The sequence below is a fragment of the Mercurialis annua genome, linkage group LG5 (genome assembly GCF_937616625.2).
Source record: "Mercurialis annua linkage group LG5, ddMerAnnu1.2, whole genome shotgun sequence".
Taxonomy (NCBI): Eukaryota; Viridiplantae; Streptophyta; class Magnoliopsida; order Malpighiales; family Euphorbiaceae; genus Mercurialis; species Mercurialis annua.
Genome location: NC_065574.1, coordinates 42,260,682 through 42,286,217, shown reverse-complemented (window position 1 = coordinate 42,286,217; position 25,536 = coordinate 42,260,682). Strand labels below are relative to the sequence as shown.

The 25,536-nt window shown below is 37.1% G+C and overlaps 2 protein-coding genes across 2 annotated transcripts; one reads left to right on the top strand and one right to left on the bottom strand.

Moving 5' to 3' along the window:
- Positions 1–3,856: 3,856 nt before the first annotated feature.
- Positions 3,857–4,646, bottom strand: LOC126681876 (E3 ubiquitin-protein ligase SINA-like 10). The gene is made up of 3 exons (XM_050377431.1): positions 4,560–4,646; positions 4,147–4,473; positions 3,857–3,961 (listed from the first exon to the last, which is right to left on the bottom strand). Exons 1-3 carry the CDS (start codon positions 4,644–4,646, stop codon positions 3,857–3,859), a joined length of 519 nt encoding a protein of 172 aa, XP_050233388.1.
- Positions 4,647–14,781: 10,135 nt separating this feature from the next.
- On the top strand, positions 14,782–18,002 carry LOC126683300 (diacylglycerol O-acyltransferase 2-like). The gene is made up of 9 exons (XM_050379151.2): positions 14,782–15,110; positions 15,193–15,267; positions 15,499–15,584; positions 15,667–15,773; positions 15,857–16,012; positions 16,648–16,734; positions 17,191–17,288; positions 17,463–17,550; positions 17,647–18,002. The coding sequence occupies exons 1-9, from the start codon at positions 14,938–14,940 to the stop codon at positions 17,746–17,748; spliced, it is 972 nt and encodes a 323-aa protein (XP_050235108.1). The 5' UTR covers positions 14,782–14,937; the 3' UTR covers positions 17,749–18,002.
- Positions 18,003–25,536: the final 7,534 nt, after the last annotated feature.

Below are 25,536 nucleotides of genomic sequence, written 5' to 3'. Positions count from 1 at the left end.
TTATCCGTTACGTTTATTTTTCTAGACATTTTTTATTTTTACCTCATCTCGACATTCATGTAGTTCATCGTATAATATTCTGGAAATTAAATACGTATAAAAGCAGTAAAGGGAACCATATAGACGTGCATATGACTCGATCTAGCATGTGAGGCAAGTAGCAGGTACTCCTAGGCATTCCTCCAACTCTAGTGATGCTTATCATGTATTTAAAAATGGCTGGTCTGGATCGTTTTACATGCACAAAGCCTAAAACTGAATTTCTAGGCGTGATTGATTTTATCATTAGCTATCTTGAATAACCTGTACAACCTCTGTTTACATTTTCATGATATTCCTAAGATCTCTAGGTGATTTGCTAGATTTGTTGGATTCGGTTACTAAGTTAACGTGGTTAGTCATTTATCCAAAAAAAACGTTAACGTGGTTAGTCTTTTAGTCTGTTAATGATTGGATTTGTCATGCTTTTGGAAAGATTCTAAATAGTATCAACATATACACTACGCAGGTGATAAACATACAAGGTTAGAAATACTTTTTAACCTTGTAGACCGGAGTGCCTGGCACTCTATGCGATTTTTCTATCGAGGTGGTCAGAATCAGAACTCAGTCAAATATGGAATTTTTTTGTCTCGTCGATATATATCCACTGATTTGAACCACAGTCAATTCCGAGTTCAAACGAACCTGAAATAGCTTTTGGAAGTTGCTAGTTTCGTCGAATGTGGGCTTCGAGGCCTGGTCTTGCTTGGTAGAATACAAGTTTTGGCTTCGAGGCCCTAATTAAACTGGGTTTGACCCATTTACAACATATTTTATAATTTTATAATTAAATACAAATTTGTGGGCTCAAACGTGGCCCACCTCCGAGTTCAAACAAATTCGGAAACACAAAAATAGGATCAGATCGAAGTTTGGAAGCTCTGGAATCAATATGGATTAAGGATCATAGATCATCACGACGCTAATGTTAGTGCCAACGACAAAACTACATAGTGGCGGCCGCGGCGCCAATACCAGGGAGGATGTCGGTTCGTCATTTTGGCTCGGGAAACATGCAAAACAGCTCAAAAACACGTCAAACGCATATGGAAAACACGTTGAACATACCAGAACTGAAATATGATGTCAAAAGGTGAATTAAACATCCTAAAACATGAGTTTCTAAGCTGATTTCATGGCTATTATGGAAGAACAACTAAAAACACAAAAATCGTGGCAATTTGAACATAGCATGCATTCTAAGCATTAGAATTGAACGAAATCTGGATATGATGTGTAAAACATGTTAAAATCACCCTAATACATGTTTGTAATCAGTTTGCATGGAGATCATGGCAAGAATATTGAAATTATCAGTTATGGAAATTATATCAATTTATGGAAAAAGTGATAAAGAGATGAATATTTGGTCTTCAGAAGTATCGTTCTAAGTTATTGGCTTGTTTTCTGGTGATCCGAATGTAGAATTCTGCTTTGGATCAGTATGTAGCCGGACGTTCTTGAGTAATTAAAGCGTTGCTAGCTTATTTTCTAGACTGGTTTGTGTGTGTGTATGTTTGGTTCGGCTATGGCTCTCTAATTTAGGATTTGATCGTGATTTTTTGTGGTGATTAATTTCCGACCTCTAACTAGGCTGTCATAGGGTTCTATTTATAGAGGTAAATGAAATTGATATATTTATAGTGGTGTGAAATTATATGTAGCAATTTTATAAAGCAAACTAAAATTTTGGCTATTTTTATAAAAAGGCGGCTAATAATCACCCATGGCCCCTGACTTTAGGGGTACCTTACAACAAACCCCATGATATCTAAAAATGATCAGCAAACCCCCTGATCTTTGTGGCGGCGCTCGCTAAACCCCATGAGTGTCAAAATCACCGATTATTCAAAAAATCACTAATGTGACATGCCTTCTTCTCGTTTTAACACCAAAAGGCTGGACCTGTCCTCTGCATGCATGTCTGACATGTGTAAGGGTTTGTAAGGTTGTGTCAGTTGATTTTTTTGAAAAAAAAACTAAAAAATGAAAATTAACCGTAGTAACTCCCTCTTTTTTCTCTCTTACTTTTTCTTTTCCTCTCCCTCATTTCCGTTTTATTTTATTTTCTTTTCAAAATTTCCTCTTTTCGTCTTCTTATACCTTGCCTTAATACTTATTCTTTATTCTACTCCTTCTGCCTTCTCGCTGTCCATCGGGTTCCTCTTCTTTCCTCCTCTACTTTCTTCTTCTTCTTTGTTGCCCCGTTTCTTTTTTCGATAAATTTCTGTCTTCTTTTCTTTTATTTTAAATAGACTTTGTTCTTTATCAGAAAATGGGATCCACAAAAATGACGAAAAATGGAAAAAGAAAAAAGGAAAGGGAAGAAACTAAAAGGTATGAGTCTTTTTTGCTGGAACATTTATTTTGGTAGTTCTGTTTGTTGATTATTTGAATTTTGTGGTTGAGTTTTTCATTGGATGTTATTTTTGTTGGTATTTTATTTCTAGTTTGTCATTGGTTGTTGTTTTGGTTTGGTTTATACTGGTTCATTAATTAAAAATTGGTTGTTTGTTTGTTTGTTGGTTTTAGCAGCTCCTAGTGAAGAAATTGTTTTTGATGTCTTTGAAATTATTCTGAACTACAATGGAGACATAAAAGACTTTGTTATTTTAATGAGGATGTGAGTGTTCAAAAATTTCATATTGAGGATATAGGGTTAAATAGCCTAAATAAGTGGTTACTTGAATTGAAGGTTGAGGGATTGTTAATGTATTATTGTAGGCGGGCTGGCATGGATTTTAGTCAAGATTTAATTCCTATGGAAAATGATGACCATGCCATGGACATGGCACTGTCTGGAGCACATGATGGTAGTGTTGATATGTATATTAGAAAGTTAAGCTGTGTTGACGTGTGCAACCTAAGGCCTGTTATTTGACAGACATTGGAGTTGAAAGAATTTGAAGATGAGGATGATGCATTGGAGCTGCAGGCTGTTGTTGAGGTTGAACCAGTAGAGTTGCTGCAGATTGAAGGTCCAGGAGTGGAGATGCTGCAGATTGAAGGTCCAGGTGAACCACTGGAGGAGGTTCTGCAGATTGAAGCAGTTGATGAACCCCAAGAGGGGCAACAACCTGGTTCAGACTAAAGGTTAACAAACTTGAGTGACCTATTTTTTGTGCAAAGTTATGGAACAACACTTGTAACCTTTTAGGTTAATATATATCTTGCATTTTGTATTAATACTGCTATTAAGAATGTGGATTTTCACCTTTTGGCTATTAATATTGTTGTTTTTGTTTTCTATATTGGTTGTCATTGAAATTATTACTTTGCTTTTCAGATATTGCTTTTGTTGGTTAGTTGGTTGTGTGTGTTAGTAAGCGTACTGGTTGTTCCCTCATATTGAATTTATTAATCAACCGTGGACCCTCAAATTGAACTTAGATTTCAACTGTGGTCCTTAAATTTTTATTTATTAATTAACCGTGAACCCTAAACCTTTATTTTTTAATCAACTGTAGACCTTAAACTTTCGTTAATTATTCAACCGTGGACCGTTAAATCAAAATTGGCAAACATCCATAAATTAATGATTTGATTAATATTCTATGCATTTATTAGTTTCATTATAAAACATATAGAATATATGGCTAAGACTTCATCAGTTAGATACGGCGTGATCAATTAAACAACAAAAAAAGAACTATCTGATTATATAGACAAACATACAATTCATATAGAAAAACTTAATACATAAGGGTGCATAAATTAATGGCTAATAATTAGAGACATTGTGACTAAGGGAAGCATTAAATATCATCCTCTGAACCAAGCTCCCATGATCGACATACACAAACCTCCAACTTGGTCAAACCGTCAGCAAAAAATCACGATCACTACTATCAAGAACGAACCCTGTTAATGAACGGTAATAATTGTTGCGTCTTGAACATTCTGGGTAGAAGAATGAAACCTGTGAATGGAGGATTCATTAAATTTAACTTCGATATCATAAGGGCAGCTTCCGTTTGATAATGGTCCAAGACAAAACAACGTTATAATATTCTCATAAGTGCACATTGTGTTATTCATAACAAACACAATATCTGATTTTTCCTCTTAGAGAAACAAACCCTTATCATTCAAGTTAAGAAAAACAACAAATTTACGATGAAAAAATGGTGTAAATGAATCTTTATGCATCTCTTTACAGTGACCATAAATCATTTCGGATGAGCCCTTGACATTGCAATCTAAAAGCGGGCATGAACACGCTATAAAAGAACAATACTTTTCGTGCTTTGTCTTTCCGTCGTAACTAAAACTTTCTTTGCATCCATAAATTTTGTTTTGGCAAAAAACTTTTAAAGACTCCACCACTACTTCCATTGCCTGACATCGCATTGATCCGATAGGCAAAGTGCGAGAATGACATTTTCCAAATTTGGCAGAGCACGTGTTGCAAGTTATGTGTCCATTCTCACACTGAAAAAAGAAACAGTTATATAATTAAGAATAACCCAAGTAGAAGTTACAAATATAAAAAACATATAAAAGATATGGAGAGAAACCTGAATAATGTGAGGAGTTAAAGGTTCGCCGCAGACAACGCAATCCATAAGTTCAAGATCAAGTGAAGAGATAATATTATCGGACATTTTTGCGTTACTTTGAATATGAACAATGATCTAATCTCTATAAGTGTCTGAATGATAAGTTGCGTGTGTGTGCTAGTAAGCATCGTGTTGTGATTACATATTTAAATAAGTTGGATACGTGTTTGTTCAAGTTCTTCACTTAAGCATTGTGTTGTTTTCCAAGTGAGTGGATATATTTAATGACGGTTTAATCAAAGGTTATATGTTGGGAGACGAATGAGTTTATTGGTTGTGTGTGTTATATAATTAATGATATGACAAGTCAATATTTAATAATTAATAATATTTGTCTGTAACAATCTAGTAAACATCCATAAATTAATAATTACTCTATAAAATTTAAATCAACTGAAACATCCATAAATCAATTTTTGTTCATTAATACATAACATTACAAACCAGGCTAATAATGTTCTTTTTCAATTTTTCCTCATGCAATGTAAGGCTAAACTGCATCCTGCATCTGCACAAGCAGCACAAACACCAAACTTCATGATCCTGGCTGACCTTTCCATGTCTGCACACTTAACCTCCATGAGCTTGATCAGGTCCTTCAGTGAGTCTATATCCATTAATAGTAGACCACTTTTCTCAATCAAGATTCCATTTTCTTCTGCGTACATCTCATGGGACTCCTTCAATCCCTCATTGTCATAATTTATTCCCTGGATTTCATCATTTTTAGTTGCAATCAATTTTTTTGCCTCGTCCAGTTGTACAGTCATGGCATTAAGCTCACTTTCAAGCCTCAGACTATCATCATTTGATAAGCCATGTCATTGTCAATCCAAGCAAAAAAATCACACTGATTCTAGCAAATTTAGGTCAAAAAATAAAGGCTCATCACATGCAGAAGTTAGAATTTATTTATAAAGTACATCAATTACTTACAGTTCGCTTTGAACAAGTGTGAAATCTTCGACCAGGGTTTTTATCCGTTGAAGAAATTTGTAAAAGACATGGGATTCCGCAATCGCAAACCACTTGTGCCACTACTCCTTCCATTGGTGGTCGTCTTCTTGCTAAATTTTCCAACCCTAAAACTTTAACTTTGTAAGCATAGAAATAGGATTAGACGAAGAAGACATATGATAGGCTAATAATCACCCATGGCCCCTCAACTTTAGGGGTACGGGCGCTAAACCCCCTGAAGTTTAAAAACGGGCGCTAAACCCCCTAAACTTTGTGTCGGCGCTCACTAAACCCCTTTTGGACGAAATATGACCAAAATACCCCTGGCGCCGTTTTTTCAGTCAACTGACATTTTAAAAAAAAAATTCTGACACTGTCATATCATCTGACACGTCAGAATTATACCTTAAAAATTTCAAACACCTAAAATACCCTCAATTTAATTTAGAAAAAGACAAAATAAATAAATCAACCCAATCTAAATTAAAAGATGAACCCAACACCCGACCGGACCATCCCCACCCGACCGGACCACACCCACCCGACCACCCGACCACCCCCGGAAAATTTTCCGGTCATCTTCTCTATTGAAGATGACCGGAAAATTTTTCCGGCCATCTTCCGAATCTGTTCCTCAAGAACAGATCCGTCGCGGATCTGTTCTTGAGGAACAGATCGTGCGATCTGTTCCTCAAGAACAGACCCGCGTCGGGTCTGTTCTTGAGGAACAGATCCGGCGATCTGTTCCTCAAGAACAGATCCGGCGCCGGATCTGTTCTTGAGGAACAGATCTGCAGATCCGTTTATTTTGGTGACCGGAAAATTTTCCGGTCATCATTCACTCGGAGAAGATGACCGGAAAATTTTCCGGTGGTGGTCGGGTGGCGGCGATGGTTAAATCAGTGATGGGTTGGTTTTGAATGGGTGGTTGGGTTTTGAATGAGTGGTTGGGTTTTTTTATTTTATCAGATATTATATTTAGGGGTGTTTTGGGTATTTTTATTTTTTTTTGTCTTTTGATGACGTGTCAACTGACACTTGGTGCTGTCAATTTTTTTTTTCTGTTTTAAAAGACAGCCGCCAAACAAAAGACGGCGCCGGGGGTATTTTCGTCCAAAAGGGGTTTAGTGAGCGCCGACACAAAGTTTAGGGGGTTTAGCGCCCGTTTTTAAACTTCAGGGGGTTTAGCGCCCGTACCCCTAAAGTTGAGGTGCCATGGGTGATTATTAGCCCATATGATAAAACGAAGACCAAATGGCTTACCGCTTTTTATTCTGAGTTGAAATTCAAGCGTTTACACATGATTCAGTTTCAACGCCGGCTATTTATTTATGGGCCATGCTGTCAACCTTTAGGGGCCATGGGTAATATGGTTGTTTAAATTAAGAGTCATGGGTGATATTGTTGTTTAACTCAAGGGCCGTTGTTAATTATATCATTAAACATTAGGGTCCATGATTGATCACTTTTACTAAATGAGGGGCTGCAATTGATTATATTTTTAAACAACAGCAACAATCACAGATACACAACTACAAATTTATATAACCAAATAAAATATCCACCACAAAAAATACAACCAAACCAACATCATTTACATATCCAATTGAAACCATCTGTTTAGTTACATTCAAGAAAACAATTCGAAAACAGGTTTGTGTATCTACCAAAATACACCTTAAAAATATACCATGCTACATTAACAATATCACACCCTATAAATATTGCCCATATTCCAAAATAAAAAAAATAATAAGCAGTGTATCTAAAGGGAACTGTACATGTACAAAACAAAAACAAAAATAGTTTTCTTGAACTCTAACTAGTTCTTCCTTAGTCGTTTCCTCAAACTTTCCCTGTACCGAGAAGGGACTTCTCGACCACCAACCCTCTTTCCTTTTCTCTTGTCAGCAGCTCGAGGAACTTATGGAGCAGTGTCATGAGTGGGTTCCCCTCCAGTTGGTGCTTGCTGTTTAACAATAGCCGAATGAAAGAAAACAAACCCGTTAATTACACACACTGATTCATTCAACACGGAAATTTGAAAATTGTAAGACATAGAAGTAGTACTTACTGAGGCTTGTTCTGTTGCAGAATGGGCTCCACTTACGTGTATGGAAGACTCTCCTGTTGGGGCCTGCTCTCCAACTACAGACTCCCCCTGGTGCATCCCTATAAGGTGCATCTTCTCCTCCTGAGACCTCCACTACAGCTGCTGCTTCTGCCTTAATGTCACCCCCACCCGCAGCTTGTTCATTGTCCTTTTTGTGGTGCCGTTTGTTGTGGCCATATTTTCCGCAATCACCGCATTTAACCTTTTGGCGCCCCTTACGTGGTAACTTTGCCCTCTTTGCATGGGCCTCCCTTACAGCCTCTGCATGTTGCGTCTCCAGCTCTTCCACTTCCTTTCGTCTTGTTGTCGGCTTTTTAGCTCGCTTCTTTGTTTGCACCGACGAGGGAGGAACTATGATGTGGAATCAGTTTGAATCTGTCTCCCACATATCAGCCCCATTCATTAGGTTGATAACATAGCTATAAACTTTCTCGTAGGTGCCTTTTGTTTAGCAGTCGTCCATATAATTCTCTGGGATCTCATTGTTGTCATAAATACAAGCGCATGCATGAACGCATGGAATCCTAGTCAGGTCCCAACTCCTGCATGTGCAAGTTCTTTCCTGCAAATTCACCATGAACTGCCCCCTGGGACCAGTAACTTGGACTTATAGACTGCCAGCAGGGTGTGCGTTGTAATTCCAACTATCATCAATTATTTTGGCCAGTTTTTTTCCGTAATATTAGGGCACAACCTTGACTCAATCTTGCTCCTCAAAATCTGTTTGTCATTGATCCGCTTTATTAGCTGCGTCCCAATTATTTTGAACATGGTCAAAATAGGTTTAGTTCTCGAAGCCAGTATATATCCATTGAAGGCCTCCGCTAAATTGTTGAGCAATATGTCACACTTCACTTCGGTTCTGAAAGTGCCCTGGCCCTCCGCATGTTTCTTCTCCAAAGCTTTCATTGCCACATTCAATTTTGAGGTGTACGTTGCAATCCCAATGTTCCATATATAAGGCTTCAAATGTTGCAAGTGGAAGGTGCTTCTGAAATTTGCCCAGAGATGCCTCCAGGAAAACCTATGCTCTGAATGTGGAAAAAGCTCATCTAGTGCATATACCAGGCCCTGCAATATTCAATAACAAACAATTATGACACTGCAGAGTAAGTAATTGATTAATTGTGGCCCCTAGTATAACATATGAACAACTATATGGCCCTTAAGATTACAACATAATAATCAACGGTGGCCCCCTAAGGATAACATTGCAATCAACTGTGGTCCACACATTAAGCCAGTAAATTCAAATGTGGCCCCCTAACCCAGCTTATAAAATGTACATAATTGAGGGGAATAAAAAGCAAATACCTTCTGTTTGTCTGACATGAAGGTTGTCATGTTGCCAAATGCAAATCAGCCTTCAGCGGGTCTAAAAACCACATCCAGTTTTCGGTATTCTCCACCTTCACCTATGCCATTGCAAGAGCATACATGCAATCATTAGGGTCAATTCCAGTTGCAGATAGCAACTGACCCCCGTACTTCCCCTTCAACCCGCAACCATCGAGACAAACGATCTGCCGCAGCCCATTATGGAAGGCATTCTTCATTCTATCCAAGCACAGTGCTCCTAGGATTGGTTCGATGGACCTCCCTTCTGCAGTCATACAACTAAGCATACTGCTTATCTTCATCCCCCTCCAATTCTTTTAGGGCCCTAGGTCGTGCTCTTCGTGCCGTCTGGACACTGATCTTGTGCTTCAGCTCCCGTTGAATCTTAGCCACAAACTACTCAGGGTTGTAATCTGGATTAGCCCTAAACTCCTCTAAGAAACAGTCAGCTAGATAGGGCACTGGTCATGTGGAATTTTGATTTTCTCTTCGGGCAAGTGTGATCCAAGTTGTGGCTCTTCAATAAAAATGTTTGATCATCCGGATATGATATGTGTTGCTTGGATGCAAATATGAAAAACCCACAATTATTGAAGCACTTCGCCCTAACACGTGTCTTCTCATTCACAAGAAAGTGCAGTTGATACCTATGTTTGATACCCCACTGCCTTCATGCTTTCTTGAACTGCTCTCTATTGTTAAATAACATTCCAATCTTGAATGTTGGATTTGCCATCTCTACCTCCTCGTCAAACATCCTGAACTGTACCTGCAATACCCTGAATATTTAAGATAAATTATATATTGCCACGTGTTGCAAATTCCGACAAATTAAATTAAGATGGATTTAGTTTAATAATATTGAGGAATTAGAATAATTTTCATTAAGTGTATTAGCGGGATTTGAGGACAAGTTTAGAAAATTAATATAAAATAAAATATAAATCCCGTGATGGAAATTATTTCGACAAGGTCCGCTAAATATTTTATAGTAATAGTGGTAAAAGTCTCGAGTCAATCGGAGACTGTTTAAAATTTGGACGCGAAAGCGTTTTGGACTGAAGTGCAATTTTTGAAAAGTTCAAGGACCAAAGTATAAATTAGCCAATTAAATCTCGAGAATAGCAATTAGAAGATTATTGACGAAAAATAATAATTTTGGGTTAGTATTGTTTATTGGATATAAATAATACGTAAGTACTTGAGTTAAAGTGAATAATTAACCATTTGGTTAAAATAGAAAGTTTAAAAGAGAAATGACTTAAGATAAAGAATTGAAGGATTAAAGTGGATAGTTGACCATATATATATAGGATAATCATTCAAAAGAATGATCCAGAAGATGGAAAGAGTATCAAAGAAGGAGAAAACTCGACGATCAACTTCGATCCGTCGCCGTTTCTCGTCCAAATCGCGCGTTCTTTATATCGATTCGCTCGGAATTCAATTCTCTACCAACTACAAGCATCAAATCGAGGTAAGTTTGTGGTTTAGGGTGCTTAAATTGAAAAATAAGGGTCTGCCTATTTTGAATGAAATGTAATTACGTTTTCTTTAATCGTTTTGATGAATTTGGAGTTGAGATTGTGTTAAAATGAGATAGGAGCATGAAGGAATTGAGTTAGAGCACGTCGGAATCGGCCCAAAAGAGGATTTTGGGTCGTGCGAAAGCACCGTGTGCGAACGCACACATGGTGTGCGAACGCAGACAACCTCTTGTGCGCTCGCACAACCAACGAACCTATCTGTTTGGGCGTTCTCGCCCCATTAAGACCCAGTTTCCGACTTTTAAAGTGTCGGACATTAAAAAGGAAACTCAAACCCCGAAAAAGTGAAATTTGGATATCGAACCTAACGTGTTCGATTAGGGTTTCGAGATATAAGAAACCTATGATTGAAAATCGATGAACAAAAGATATATTAAGTATCTCGACTAAGTATTAGAACACGATCAAAGTTAAAAACCGTATTTAGAACAAGATCGTGTTAACCTAAGTTTATAACTTAGAGTTTTAGCATTAAGTTTACGTTTATGAATTAAACGTACATGTAACTTGGATAGGTGACTGATGTATCGATGAGCTATCAGGCCGACGAGCTGGAGTAGCTAATGAATCAGGCGATGCACGAGACTTACGTTTGTGGAATCGTGATAACGCGGTTTTGGGATAGCGGGTTCTGTGAGTTGCATTTTACTTTCGCATATTATTATAAAAGTTATTTTCATATATTATGAATATTGTGACTTTATACATCGCAATTATATGATTTGATGACTTGAATGGTTGTTTTTGAGCTGAGTATATAGTGTGCGATCTGAAGAAACTAGCTATCTATTGGGTGTCAATAGGCTGTGTGATCACCAGTAATTGAGTCAGTCTAGTGTGTCTAGATTGTCATTGAGATTATGAAATACGCATATCATATGAATGTGATACGAGAGTGAACTCGGTTAAAGTAACCTTAGCCCCGTATCTAGTGGGTTGGACCCACCACTTGGGAATAAGAGATTGGTCGCGGCTGACGTGGTTGAGTTAGAATTACTCTCGGGTCGGACCATTTGTATCAGTTTGATTTGAATATTAGTAAGTCGTGATGAGTTTCAGGCTTTTAGTTTCGAAAGGATCAAACACTTGCCTATATGTATTTTCATACTAAAGATTAATTTGAACTGCGATGTTATATTTTGATAATACCGTTAGTAATTTGCAAGCTCACTTAGTATTTTCCCAAATACTGACCCCTCACTGTTGATGTTTTCAGGTGACAGAGTCGGATCAGACAGACCATCTCCTTTGTGTCAGAAGTCGTTTGGGCTTACACAAAGTGCAAGTTCTTATAGAGATGCAGTAATCCATATGTGTCAGTATATGAGTAAAGTTTTGATTTCTACACCAATTGCCATGAATGGAATTGGTTGTATTTATGATTAGAAACAGGGCAGTGCTGGATATGGGATATCACTTTGTAAGACCCTGGTTTCTACGAATTGTTTCGCAAACATTTCAGGAAAAGAAATATAATATTTTAATATCTATAAATATATTATCTAAAGAACTTTTCTGAAAAAAAATTATATATTGTATTCGCGAAAAATTTATTGTGAATTCTAGGCTTGCTACGGGTTTTGGAGCTACCACTCCCATTCCATAGCGCCGGTCTCGGCTCAATAATTTGGGTCGTGACAGCACCCCACTGTCATCATCAGACTTTGAAGCTGTGTTGTTATCATCAGAAGCAATGTAGTCCGAGTCCGCCTCCTCATCAACTTCTCGATTTATAGTTTTTCAACGCCCCCCGGGCCAAATTCTGGCTGACTCTGACCCCTTGGTCTGCCACCAGATCTCTGTGAATATCCAACATCTACACCATCCTCATCTTGGGCATGTGGTGCCTCTTCATGTAACTGCCCCGTTGATCTAAGCTCGGTCATCAAATCCTCATCGCCGTCCCATATGTTGTAATCGGGGTCATCAACATTTAACTCGACGTCGTCCAGGGGTAGCTTCTCACCTTCCTTCCCCCTCTGCCCTTCTTGGTTCTTTCATTGAACATCATTTTTTTTATCATCAAACAGCCCCTCCATGCCCTCTAGCTCCTCTATAATATCATCAAACAGCCCATGTGCCATACTCTCTAGAGTGGATGGGGGACCATTTGCCGCCCTTCTTGCAGCCCCTCCCCCTCTTGAGTAGCCTGTGCCCCCTCTTCTTGCAGCCCCTCCCCCTCTTGAGTACCCTCTGCCTCCTCTTCTTACAACCCCACTGCTTCCTCCTCTTGATAACATTATCCCCCTCAGCCAGCCCCTCATGTAGCCTTTCTTCCTGCCTCACTACTACCTCCTCTACAGTAACATCACTCACAATCCCTGGAACTATTTCAACAAACAGGCCAGGCTCCCATGTATTTACAACCGGCGGCTGCACATCAATTTCGTGCCACTCGATCAACAACACCCCCTGAACTTCTGGTGGAATCACTCCTGGTCCCTGAACTTCTGCTAATATATTCACTGGTGGCCCCTAAACTACTTATGGTATATACACTGGTGGCCCCCTGACCTACTTATGGTATATTCACCCCTTGCCCTTCCCTTGGCCCAGCCTCCGGGTCCTCCAGCTCCTCAATAACAACCGTACTAGGGGAAAAGGAGATCAACCTTAACCTGACGATGTAACGCCCTAATGTCCTCGACAGAATATTCCCTAACGTACACCTCAATAAACCTTGCTCTTAATCTTGTCCTATCCATTACCCTGAAATTTTCTTCATGCTTTATTGGCTTTATCCCATCCCGGTATTCTACTCCCGTCGCACACCAATGGTAGTCCACGACGGCTTTATCGTATACCCTCTTACACCATTTGTCAAGGTCAGACATTTCAATCTCACCAATATGATATACCCTACTTTGAACATCCCCACCATGATTTGCCAATTCCCCAAGATCCCCATGATGATGTAAATTAATCTGGAATAATTTACCGCCTCCTGGTGAAATTGCAAAAAAAGAAAATAACCAATGCATTCAACATCAAGCCAACCAACAAACCAACACCAATGCACCAACCTACACACTAAAACAAACCACAACATTGAATACACCAACCAACACAACAACGACAATTATTTCTCTACATCCTAATACAACCAACACAACAACAATAGTTAATTTTAACCACCAACACAACAACAATAAAGTATTCATAAAGCCAACACAGTAAAATAAAGTATTCACAAAGCCAACACAAAATCCAAATTTTCACCAAAAGCAAGCATATAAAGAAATATTATCATAAATGCACCCACAAAAATCAAACAATTTTTTAAACACACCGGTTCCACATAAATGGTCCTACAGGTTATGGGGTCAAGATTTACAAAAATTGCGTACCTTCGACTACTTCGTTGCTGCTTTCAATATCAGTATCATGTAAGACATAAGGGGATTTTCGAGTTATTAAACGTGGAGTCCTTTCCCATGCCTTGTCTCTTGCACTTTGCCTTTCCCTCTCCCTTTACTCTCGTTTTCTTTTGCCCATTTTTTGACCCTTTAAACCTGTGAAACAACAAGTCCCGTTCAAGTTATACATTGTAGAAAGCAACTAACTTAATCACAAACCCATTTTTAAAAAAATAAAAAAAGCTTACATACTCAGTTTTGTCTGCTTCGGTTGATCTTTTTTTAACAAATGCCTCTTCTTTCTAGCAGGAACGAACGAAGAAGAAAAAGCAAAAAACTTCGTTTTCAGAAATAATGGCGACTAACAAAGCCCTAACAGGCGATCAAGAAACGAAGAAGGTGGACGGTCGTTTTTTTTGTTAAAGAAATAAATAAATTAAAGTAAGAGAGAGGAAGACGAAAGTGAGAGAAATAAGCTAGAAGAAAGAGGAAGTCACCGAGCGGTTAATTTTTTTTTTTGTATTTTAAATTTTGAAAGTCAACTGACATGTTTAAGACCTGTCTGACATAGGACAGAGCAACGTGTATAGCCGTCATTTGGCAAACAAGGAGAGGGCGTGCCACGTCAGCGATTTTGGATAATTGGCGATTTTGACACTCAGAGGGTTTAGCGAGCGCCGCCATAAAGATCAATGAGTTTACTGATCGTTTTTTAGAGATAAGGGATTTGTTGTAAGGTATCCTAAAATCAGGGGCCATGTCTTAATCTTTCCACTAGTTTGATACTTTGATAGCGACGAGTTTACTGGTCTATCAATGTTTTGACCAATAAAATTGTTCCCTTTAAGTCCAAAGCCAAACACACCTGTCGCTGAACAATAGGGAGAAGATGGCGCTGTGAATTCAATAGTATTATATTCCATGTCACACCTATATGAGACTTTTTTCTTATTGGTACCTTCTCCTGAACATTAAAAAAGAAGAAGCTCCATCAACCCGATCTTCTTCCATTGGAAGCAGCTTCAATGGAGAAGAAGGAGGAAGAGGAGGGCATAACAGTAATAAATTCAAGACAAGTGTACCCAACCAACATTGTATACGCACTCCTCTCTCTGGCTCTATGGATCGGCTCCATCCATTTCCTCTTCTTCTTGCTCTTATTCTCCTTCCTCTTCCTTTCTCTCCCCAATTTCTTCCTGTCAGTGTTCCCTCTCTCTTTTTTCTCTTATATTTTGATCTATGGAGTTGTTAATTGATCTGTATTTGTATTTTTAATTCAGGGTTATTGCATTCCTTTTGCTTTTGATCTTCATTCCCATCAACCCCAACAGTCGGTTCGGCCGTCGTATCTGCAGGTACATAACTATATCATTACTATATCTCAAATGCTATAAGCGCTAGGCAGCAGCATCCTGCTAGCTCATGGTCCCAAAAGAAAGATTTTACCATGCTCTACTTTCTTGATTTGGTTGACCAGGTATAAGCGCTAGGCAGCATTCTGCTGGTTTGTGGGTTCCATACTCCTCCCACAAGCGCTCCCCACAAAAATATTATATGCTCATTAGTTTGTTAATTTGGTTGACCAGGAATGTGTGTAGAAATGCTTGTAGCCATTTCCCCATCACTCTCCATGTCGAGCAAATTTCGGCTTTTCATCCTGATCGCGCTTACGGTTTCATTCTTCCCATTCTCATTGTCTGTTGCATTTCATACATTTTCTTGTTTTTTATACTCTTCTCATTACCTGGTGCCAGTTTTTGGTTATGAGCCGCATTCTGTTTTTCCACTGGGAGTTGCCATACTTGTAGACCATATGGGCTTCATGCCGCTTCCTAAAATTAAGGTCCTCGCAAGTAGCGCTGTAAGAACTTTCGCACTCCCCATTAACACATTATAGTCTTTCCTTTTGTATTGCTTCTCTTATTTCTTTGGATGATTGATTAGGTATTCTACACCCCATTTTTGAGACATATCTGGACATGGTGCGGTCTTGCACCAGCAACAAAGACAAATTTCACTTCCCTCCTCGAATCGGGTTATAGTTGCATTCTGATTCCCGGCGGAGTCCAGGAGACTTTTTATATGAGACAGGGCTCTGAGGTCTCTTTCTTCTTTTAACACTCTCCCTTCTCATTTTCTTTTATTTTTTTGGTTTCATTCTATTGAATTGTTTGCCTTTATTAGTTTGCATTCAGTGGCTTGGCTAGTTTTGAACTTTGGATTATTGCCACTGCTTCAACTTGCACGTCTTGTTGTTTGTGTATTAGTTAGTTTCAATCCAAATAAATTTGTGCTATGTTTTCCCCTTACCGTGTAAGTACGCGTTGTTATGTCTTGCTATGAAAGTACTTTCTAGGCAGTGTTTCAAGTATTTGTAGGCCTATTTCGTTACAGGAATAAAAGATCAAAATGTTAGAAACATCAGACAATTTGTCATTTTCTTGAAGTTCTCCTTTTCACCATGTGATAAAATTTTGGCTTCATATCAATTCCTGACCTCTAGATCTCATTACTTCCCAATATATTTAATAGTGCATCATGATTTATAACATACTTTACTTGAAATTTTTGAGAATTTCTTTCCAAACAGCTCCATTTAGTTGCTCCTCTTCCAGCATCTTAAGTTTCTTCTCGCTTTTTGTATACTAATGGTGGTGATGGAAAGAAAAAACTATTACTGAAGATAATTAGTTAGGTTGGTTGGTTATTTATCCTTCGTGTTGCTTGATTTGCAGATTGCTTTCCTTAAGACAAGACGAGGGTTTATTCGACTAGCTATAGAGACGGGGAAACCCTTGGTTCCAGTTTTCTCCTTTGGCCAAGTACTGTGTTCTTTATATTTTTCATGTGCTAGCAATATTCATAAAAGGTTATTATTTTTATTATCCTGTTATTATGTTGTTACTTGGGGGCAAGCCCTGGTGCTACGGTAAAACTGCTCCTTAGGTCAGGGTTGGAGACGTGGAGACAGCCTCTTTGTAAAATGCTGTGGGAAGTTTGCAATTGCATACACATGTGTGCATCATCTCCTTATCCCTGGAAAAGCCAGGAGAACTTTGTCACTCAGGAGAGCCCTTATCTGTTGTTACGTCATTTATCTTTCACTTGACAGTTGAATGTCATAATTGTAACAGTAATGCTGACAATTGAATGGATCAACCTCTTATAGTTTGCTTCATTGTTACTGTGTTGTAGTTCTTTTATTTGTTTATTCCGTAATGCACCACTTAAAGTATATCCTGTGGATCATTAAAAGTTGTTTCTTGTTCTCGCTACAGTCATACGTGTACAAGTGGTGGAAACCTGACGGGGATCTCTTCTTGAAATTGGCTAGAGCTATTAAGTTCGCCCCAATTGTGTTTTGGGGATTTTTCGGGTAAATATAGATTTGGAGAAAGCCAAAGACAATTTGGTGTTACGTATTATAACTTTGTGCACTTGTGATTTGATATAAAGTTGCAACTGGAATCTCTTAAGAAACAAGTAGGTCATGTAATGTCTGAAGAATTCATCGAGAGTCGAAATTCTGATTTGATGTTTCTCTTTTCAGATCCCATTTGCCTTTACCTCGTCCGGTGCATGTTGTTGTAGGTAAACCAATTGAGGTGAAGCAAAATCCAGTGCCTACTGCGGAAGAGGTGTGTGTTGTACTACTATTGCTGTATACATAAACTTTAAAACTGTCACTTTGTCTATAGTGCTTAATAGGATGGCATATTTTACTTATTATGCAGATTGCGGAGGTACACAGTCGATTCGTTGAAGCACTGAAAGATCTGTTTGAAAGGCATAAAGCTCGGGTTGGGTATGCTGACCTTACCCTTGAAATTCTTTAATCACAAGGAAGACAATAATTTAGGTAAGAACATGTTTTGGGGATCAAGTAATGTATGGAAATGGTAGTGAAAGTGAAAGTTGAGCTCATAATTGTATGAAAAATAGTTTATATAGATTGAATTCTTTTTGATTGGATTTGCATTCAACCTATTATGAGTTGATTACTGCTATAAAAACAAAAGTGTAATGTAAAATGAACTCTTGCTCACAAGAGAAGAGATAGCAAATCATAGTGAAAAGACATAACCTTGAATTAGCAGTGTTTAAGGTGAGAGTAATGTGTGTAATAAAATCTTGTTTTCTTCAGTATGATTTTGATTGCCTTCTCTCTATTAGTGTATTTTAGTTGTTTGATCAAGCCGATCTGAGTTGAGTTACAGTACTATCAAACTCGTACTTAACTCGAATTCATTAGAACATTTAAGGATGAAGTTCAACTCAGTTTTTTCATTTCAGTTACTAACTACTTTTTTTTTTCTTTTTAATTATTTTTTCATTTTGATATTTATGTACGTGTGATAAACTTTAAAGTAAAATTAGCAAAATTTGGTGCTATATGTCAACTTCCGGCTGCCATCTAAACATTTTTTGCCGGAAAATACCAAAATAAAAGTTCAATATTAAAAAAATATACTTTAATGACTGAAATAAAAAAATTGAAAGGTCGAATGATGATCAGTATCAATTATCCCTTTTATCCGTAAAACAATTTTAAAGTTTATTTTTGAAATATTGAAAAATCCTTCAAAATTCTATTTAACCAACCACATCTGTTAGTCTTCCATAGCAGGGGAGCAACACCCACATACTTTGGGATACAGGAACAAGACAATTGTTTGGCTCGTTGGCTTCAACAACTGAACTAAAAACCGATTACTAACTGTTTACGCCAAAATTTAAAATATGGCCCGAAGGCCATAAAGCCCATATTTTATTAAAAAGATAGAAAAGCTACGTGGAGAATTAATTTCAAGAGATTTGACCTTTTCAAGAGATTTCCAAGAGATTCGACTGTAAAAGTTAAATTCCAAGAGATTTGACGGTCAGAAGTTAATTCCAAGAGATTTAAGAGATTTGACTTTTCCAAGAGATTTGACTTTTCCAAGAGATTTCTAAGAGATTTGATTTTTTCAAGAGATTTCCAAGAGATTCGACTATAAAAGTTAAATTCCAAGAGATTTGACGGTTAGAAGTTAATTCCAAGAGATTTGACGGTCAAAAGTTAATTCCAAGAGATTTGACGGTCAGAAGTTAATTCTAAGAGATTTGACTGTCAGAAGTTAATTCCAAGAGATTTGACGGTCAGAAGTTAATTCCAAGAGATTTGACTGTCAGAAGTTAATTCCAAGAGATTTGATTCCAAGAGATTTCTTAAAGGTTTTGTTTTTGACTTTGAATTGGAGGAAAAGAGAATTTCAGAATCAAAAGGCCGGAAGCCCGTTAGAAGAAGAAGCCCAGAAGCTCAATTGGCCAAGGTCCAGGAAGTCACGTGCTTTTTGTAAAGCGATGTTTCAGGAGCAGTTTGTAGAAGTGGGAAGCGTTGTGAAGACGTGGGCAGTTAAAGAGGCAGTTATCATCAGGCAGTTTCTACAGACGCTATAAAAGGGAGAAGAAGACGACGATTTGAAGCCCCAGCCAAATTCAACAAAAACTCAATACTCTCAGGAGATTATCACAACCAAAAGCTTTTATTTTATGCAATCCTCTGTAAACGCTTTACAGTTTTCGCAATTTCAATCTTTTGTTTTTAAACATTATTTCAGCAGTAGTTTGATTTACAGTGTTGAATTTTAGATTTTAATTGCAGAAGTTTGTTCTTATTTTTAAAGTTCTTCAAGAGTTTTTCTTTACGAACCGTTTAGATTTTTTACGTCCTTTGAAAATCAATCACAGTCGCTTGATCAATTTTTAATTTTCAATTTGAGGTCCAACCTCTGGCACGCCCACACACACTTCAAAGGCACCAACCGTTTTCTTAAAAAACAGGGAAACAATTTGGCACGCCCAGTGGGACTATCAAAAGATGGCTCCAAGGACTCGCAGTATTTTAGGGAAAGATGTATCCGACTCTCAGGAGGAGGAAAGCGCGCCTGCAACAGCAGGGCCAGGAGGAAAAGTTCACACAGTGGTTGAACAGTTTGAGAAGTCACTTGCGCCTCCAAATAATAAAAATCAAGAGGCGCCACAAAATGTCATTCCTGTAGTAGGACCTGTTACTGCAGAAGAAAAAGGAAAGGAGAAAATGGTTGGGGATTCTCCTGAAAGCATCATGGCTCACATGATGGATTATTTCAAAAGAATGGAAGTAAGACAGGAGAAATTCGAAGAAGAATCTAGGAAACAAGCCAAGAGAATTGATGAGTACTCCACAGAAAGCAAGGCACAATACAGGATCATGATTGATACTGTGGAAAAACTGCAGAGGAGTTGGGCTCAGAAGGAGGAATCTGAAAAGAAGAGTCTAAAACAAGTCGAACTCGGGGGGCATGCATCTGGCAATCATGTTCAGGAGGTAGCAGAATCAAGTTTTAACCATATGGGAAATAATTGTGGTGGAATGCCAAGAGGAAATGCTACTCCAGTGCCTATGTTTCAACCTCCTGTGATTCAAAACCAGGTGGATATTGATGTTGTGACAGAAATGGTTCAAGAACTCTATGGCCCCGGCTTAAGACAAGTGGGAAGGCCAGAGTTTCACAAGCCATACCCTGAAACAATTGACAGAGATAACCCATATCCTAGAGGTTATAGAGTTCTTGATTTTTCTTGGTTCTCAAGAGATGAAGGTCAGTCAACTCTTGAATATGTGGCAGGATTTACCATACAGTGTGGAGAGTTGGCAAAAAGGGCAGGTGAGCGGCTAGGCGAGCAACTGAAGATGCAGCGGCTGGCAAAGGCAAGCGCGCTACTGAACCTGTTGGCAAAGATGATCGCGCTGCTGAGGAAGCCGCCGGAGGCTAGCATGGATCTGTTGATGGCGAGGCCGCTAGAGAGGCAGCGGCTGGCGAGACTACACAGACCTGCTGGCGAGGAAGAGCAGCGGATGGGTGAGCTGCTGCTGGCGAGGGAGTTGCTGAACTTGCTGGTGACAGCCTGGCAAGGAAGCTGCTGGCCGCTAAAAACGCAGTTGGGGAAGACAGGCGAGCCGCTGCAGTCACCGGGTTGATGCCATCCGTTGAAGGAGACGAGGCAGCCGCTGGATCAGCTGGTGGAGGCGAGCGGCTGCTGGAGGAGCGGAGGACCGGCTGGAGACGCGCGGCTGGAGGCGTGGAATCGATGGTGAATAGGACGATGAGGAGCGGTTGGACGAAGGTCAGCGGTTGGGCTAGCCGCTGGAGACGCAGCGGCTGGCGGGGACAAACCAATGGATCTGCTGGCGAGATGACACGGACCTGATGGCGTGGAAAGTTGTTGCCGCCGCCGTCTTGAGAACACATGATCAACAACTGCCGTCCGGTTTGCAGGTTTTGGAGCAGCTGTTGAAGACGCCGGAGCTGAATGGGTGAAGCGTTTAGATTTAGACTCATCATGGTGGAATGTTTAATCAATTTTGGATAAAGAACTATATATAAATGGCTTTATTTTAAAGCCAATTATATAGGGGGCATTGTTTACGCCAAAATTTAAAATATGGCCCGAAGGCCATAAAGCCCATATTTTATTAAAAAGATAGAAAAGCTACGTGGAGAATTAATTTCAAGAGATTTGACCTTTTCAAGAGATTTCCAAGAGATTCGACTGTAAAAGTTAAATTCCAAGAGATTTGACGGTCAGAAGTTAATTCCAAGAGATTTAAGAGATTTGACTTTTCCAAGAGATTTGACTTTTCCAAGAGATTTCTAAGAGATTTGATTTTTTCAAGAGATTTCCAAGAGATTCGACTATAAAAGTTAAATTCCAAGAGATTTGACGGTTAGAAGTTAATTCCAAGAGATTTGACGGTCAAAAGTTAATTCCAAGAGATTTGACGGTCAGAAGTTAATTCTAAGAGATTTGACTGTCAGAAGTTAATTCCAAGAGATTTGACGGTCAGAAGTTAATTCCAAGAGATTTGACTGTCAGAAGTTAATTCCAAGAGATTTGATTCCAAGAGATTTCTTAAAGGTTTTGTTTTTGACTTTGAATTGGAGGAAAAGAGAATTTCAGAATCAAAAGGCCGGAAGCCCGTTAGAAGAAGAAGCCCAGAAGCTCAATTGGCCAAGGTCCAGGAAGTCACGTGCTTTTTGTAAAGCGATGTTTCAGGAGCAGTTTGTAGAAGTGGGAAGCGTTGTGAAGACGTGGGCAGTTAAAGAGGCAGTTATCATCAGGCAGTTTCTACAGACGCTATAAAAGGGAGAAGAAGACGACGATTTGAAGCCCCAGCCAAATTCAACAAAAACTCAATACTCTCAGGAGATTATCATAACCAAAAGCTTTTATTTTATGCAATCCTCTGTAAACGCTTTACAGTTTTCGCAATTTCAATCTTTTGTTTTTAAACATTATTTCAGCAGTAGTTTGATTTACAGTGTTGAATTTTAGATTTTAATTGCAGAAGTTTGTTCTTATTTTTAAAGTTCTTCAAGAGTTTTTCTTTACGAACCGTTTAGATTTTTTACGTCCTTTGAAAATCAATCACAGTCGCTTGATCAATTTTTAATTTTCAATTTGAGGTCCAACCTCTGGCACGCCCACACACACTTCAAAGGCACCAACCGTTTTCTTAAAAAACAGGGAAACACTAACTATTCTAACCATCAGAATTTGTCCAAATTCTTGCCTAATTAGTCATTTTTATAGCATTTACATAGTCAGAGAATTAAAAGAAAGAGACGTTTTTTTTGCCTGAGTGGGTACATTGTTGCATACTTATAATCATAACTATATTTAGGTTTATTTTTCCTATATATAAATTTCAAAAATATAAGATAAATATTTTATTTTTAAAAATAATATAATTTTCTAATAAATAAAATAAGAAAAAATATCTCACCCTTTAAGCACGCTAGTCCAGAGGACCACTGAAGATTCTTTGACAAAAAAACACACCTACCTCGCGCCCCGAGTACCAAAATAACAGAAAATGCCAGCTCAACTTATGGAATAGAGGGACACCTCATCACAAGAAACACGAGTGAAGAAAAAAAAGTGCACTATATAAACCACTTCATGCTTAAACCCTAAGGTACTATCTTTTTTATCTCAATTTTTACTCTTTTTACTTTACTCATCTTCTTAACCAAATACTTACTTGAGCGTCGGAGCAAACGCTCAAAAATTCCATCTTACGTTCTTTCAAATCGTGTTCTTTTTTCTCAGGTCCTAGCGCTGTATATGATTAATCCCCCATTTTTGGTGATTTATCATCCCGGCTTCTTGATTTTTATTTGTTTGAATAATCTTCTGACTTTTTTTTGTTAGGTGAAAAAGAGAATCAATGGTTTTTTGATTTTCGTTTGATATTATTTTAACAGTTTTTATGTCAATTTTTGTGTTTTTTGATTATTAAGTTGTGCAATATTTTATTATTAGTAGTCTATTAAAGATTTTTTCTAAAATAATTCAATATTATATACCAAAACATGGTTTAGAGATGTTTTATACTACTTTTTTAGATTTGAAAAGTGCATCTGAGCTGGTTATATATCTTAGTTGTTCTCTAGATGCATTTGAAATGTATTCAAGATGTATCCGACATGTTTTCGAGATGTATTGAACTATTTGTAAAATTGGATTTCTAATGTAAAATACATAATTGTAAATGTTTACATTTTTGATATAGCTAGATTCCTATCTGTGTAACTTCAATTGTTGATAAATTTAATGAATGTATTGAACTGTTATTAGTTCAGTTTTTGTGTGCATGTATCACGTATATACATATTTGATACATCGATGATACATTGTAGATACATCAAAGCTAGTTCTTTGCGAAAAGGTTATCATTTGCGATGTAAGAAGTTTAGATTACTTTGTTTTTACTTTAAAAGTGTACCTGAGATGCATCTAGACTATTTTTGAGATGTATCGTAATTGTTATGAGATGTATATGAAATGTGTCATATATATATATATATAGGTTATTTATTAAGCTATTTTTATTTACTGATTTTTCTCTGCTGTTTCTTTTTTGTTTTATAATTTGATGGCTTTGTCAATATTTATTGCAAGAAGTTTAGGCTACTTCCTTTATTTCAAAGAATGTAGCTGAGCTGGTTTTGAGACAATCTGTGATGTTTTTGAGATGTATTCAAAATGTTTTTTAGATGTATATGACTTGTTCTTGAGATGTATCCGAAATATTTTTAAGATGTATATCACTTATTTTTTAGATGTATCTAAATTATTCTTACGATTTGATTTCTTACGTAAGCTAGAAAATTGTAAATGTTTCATTTTTGATATAAACTCACATGTGTAAGATTAACTTCAACTATTGATAAATTTAATAAAGGCACTAATAGTTATTGGTTCAATTTATTATGTATATATTATGTGTATATATTGGATACATCAACGATATATAGTATACACACCACTTATACATCGTAGATACACCATTAATATATCGTAGATACACAAAATGAATTTTATGATACACAATTGATTATAAATTTTTAGAATCAGTCTCCAACTCGGAATGACTATTTTCAACAAAATAAATTTTAAAATGACTAATATTTGTAGATACATCGTAATGCATCGTCGATATATCATAAATATACCATTGATACATCATAGATATAGAGGAAAAAATCAATCATAAAATTCCAATTGGCAGCAATTTTCAATAATAAAATTTCAATTAGCGGCTACTTCTAATAATTATTCGATGACTCAAGAACAAGCCTTCATAATTCAAAATATCATCAAAAATCCACTTTGGCAATAATAAATCTTTACACCAACTAAATCATAACAAAATAAAAAGAAAAAACCCATTTTGTTTTTCAACACCTAAACTTAGTAAAGAACCATTCGTTTTTCTCAGTCTTGAACGTCTCTTCAAATCTGTTTTAATAATATGAGAAAATAAATTAAATATGTTGGTGATATATTTTTGATACATAAAAAATACTTGTTTAAATATTTCTGTCACATAACACCTAGTAACGCGTGACTGATGCGCTCTTTTGACGTGCTTGTCAGACGCTATTTTGATACATTCTTAACATGTTTTTAAACGTGCTTTGATGCGTTTTGGACCAATTCTTGACACATTTTTAGACTTTTTTTTTATTTGAGTGTGTCGTGTGTATTTTATTTAGTGGTAGGATAAAAAATGTAAAATTCCTTCTTATTTTATCACGAATGTAAAAATATAGCGTTTTATGTATTTGACTAAAGTGTTATTTACATAAGGATATTTTTGTCTTTTCTCCAATTATTTCTATGTTGTGAATAAAACGTGTTATATTTAATAAAAAATAATTAAAATTAATTTTTTTATAAAAATAACATTTAATTTAAAATTATTTGATATAAAAAGTTTATAATTAATTTAAAAATTTATTTAATTATAGTTATTATAATATATATAAATAAATAATATAATCTATAAATATTAAATTATTTTAAAATAGTTTAAATAATTTTATACATTATAAAAATAATATAATTTAGCTGGAACAATTTTGTTTAAATTATCTATAATCTATCTATATACTTATATAATTGAGAGGAGCAAATGAGCATTCTCATGAATTTCCAACTTAGATAAAACACTTATTTAATTATTAAAAGTTGTTATTAATAGATAATTTTTATTAGTTTTTCAACTTAAGTAAAATACTTACACCAATAATATT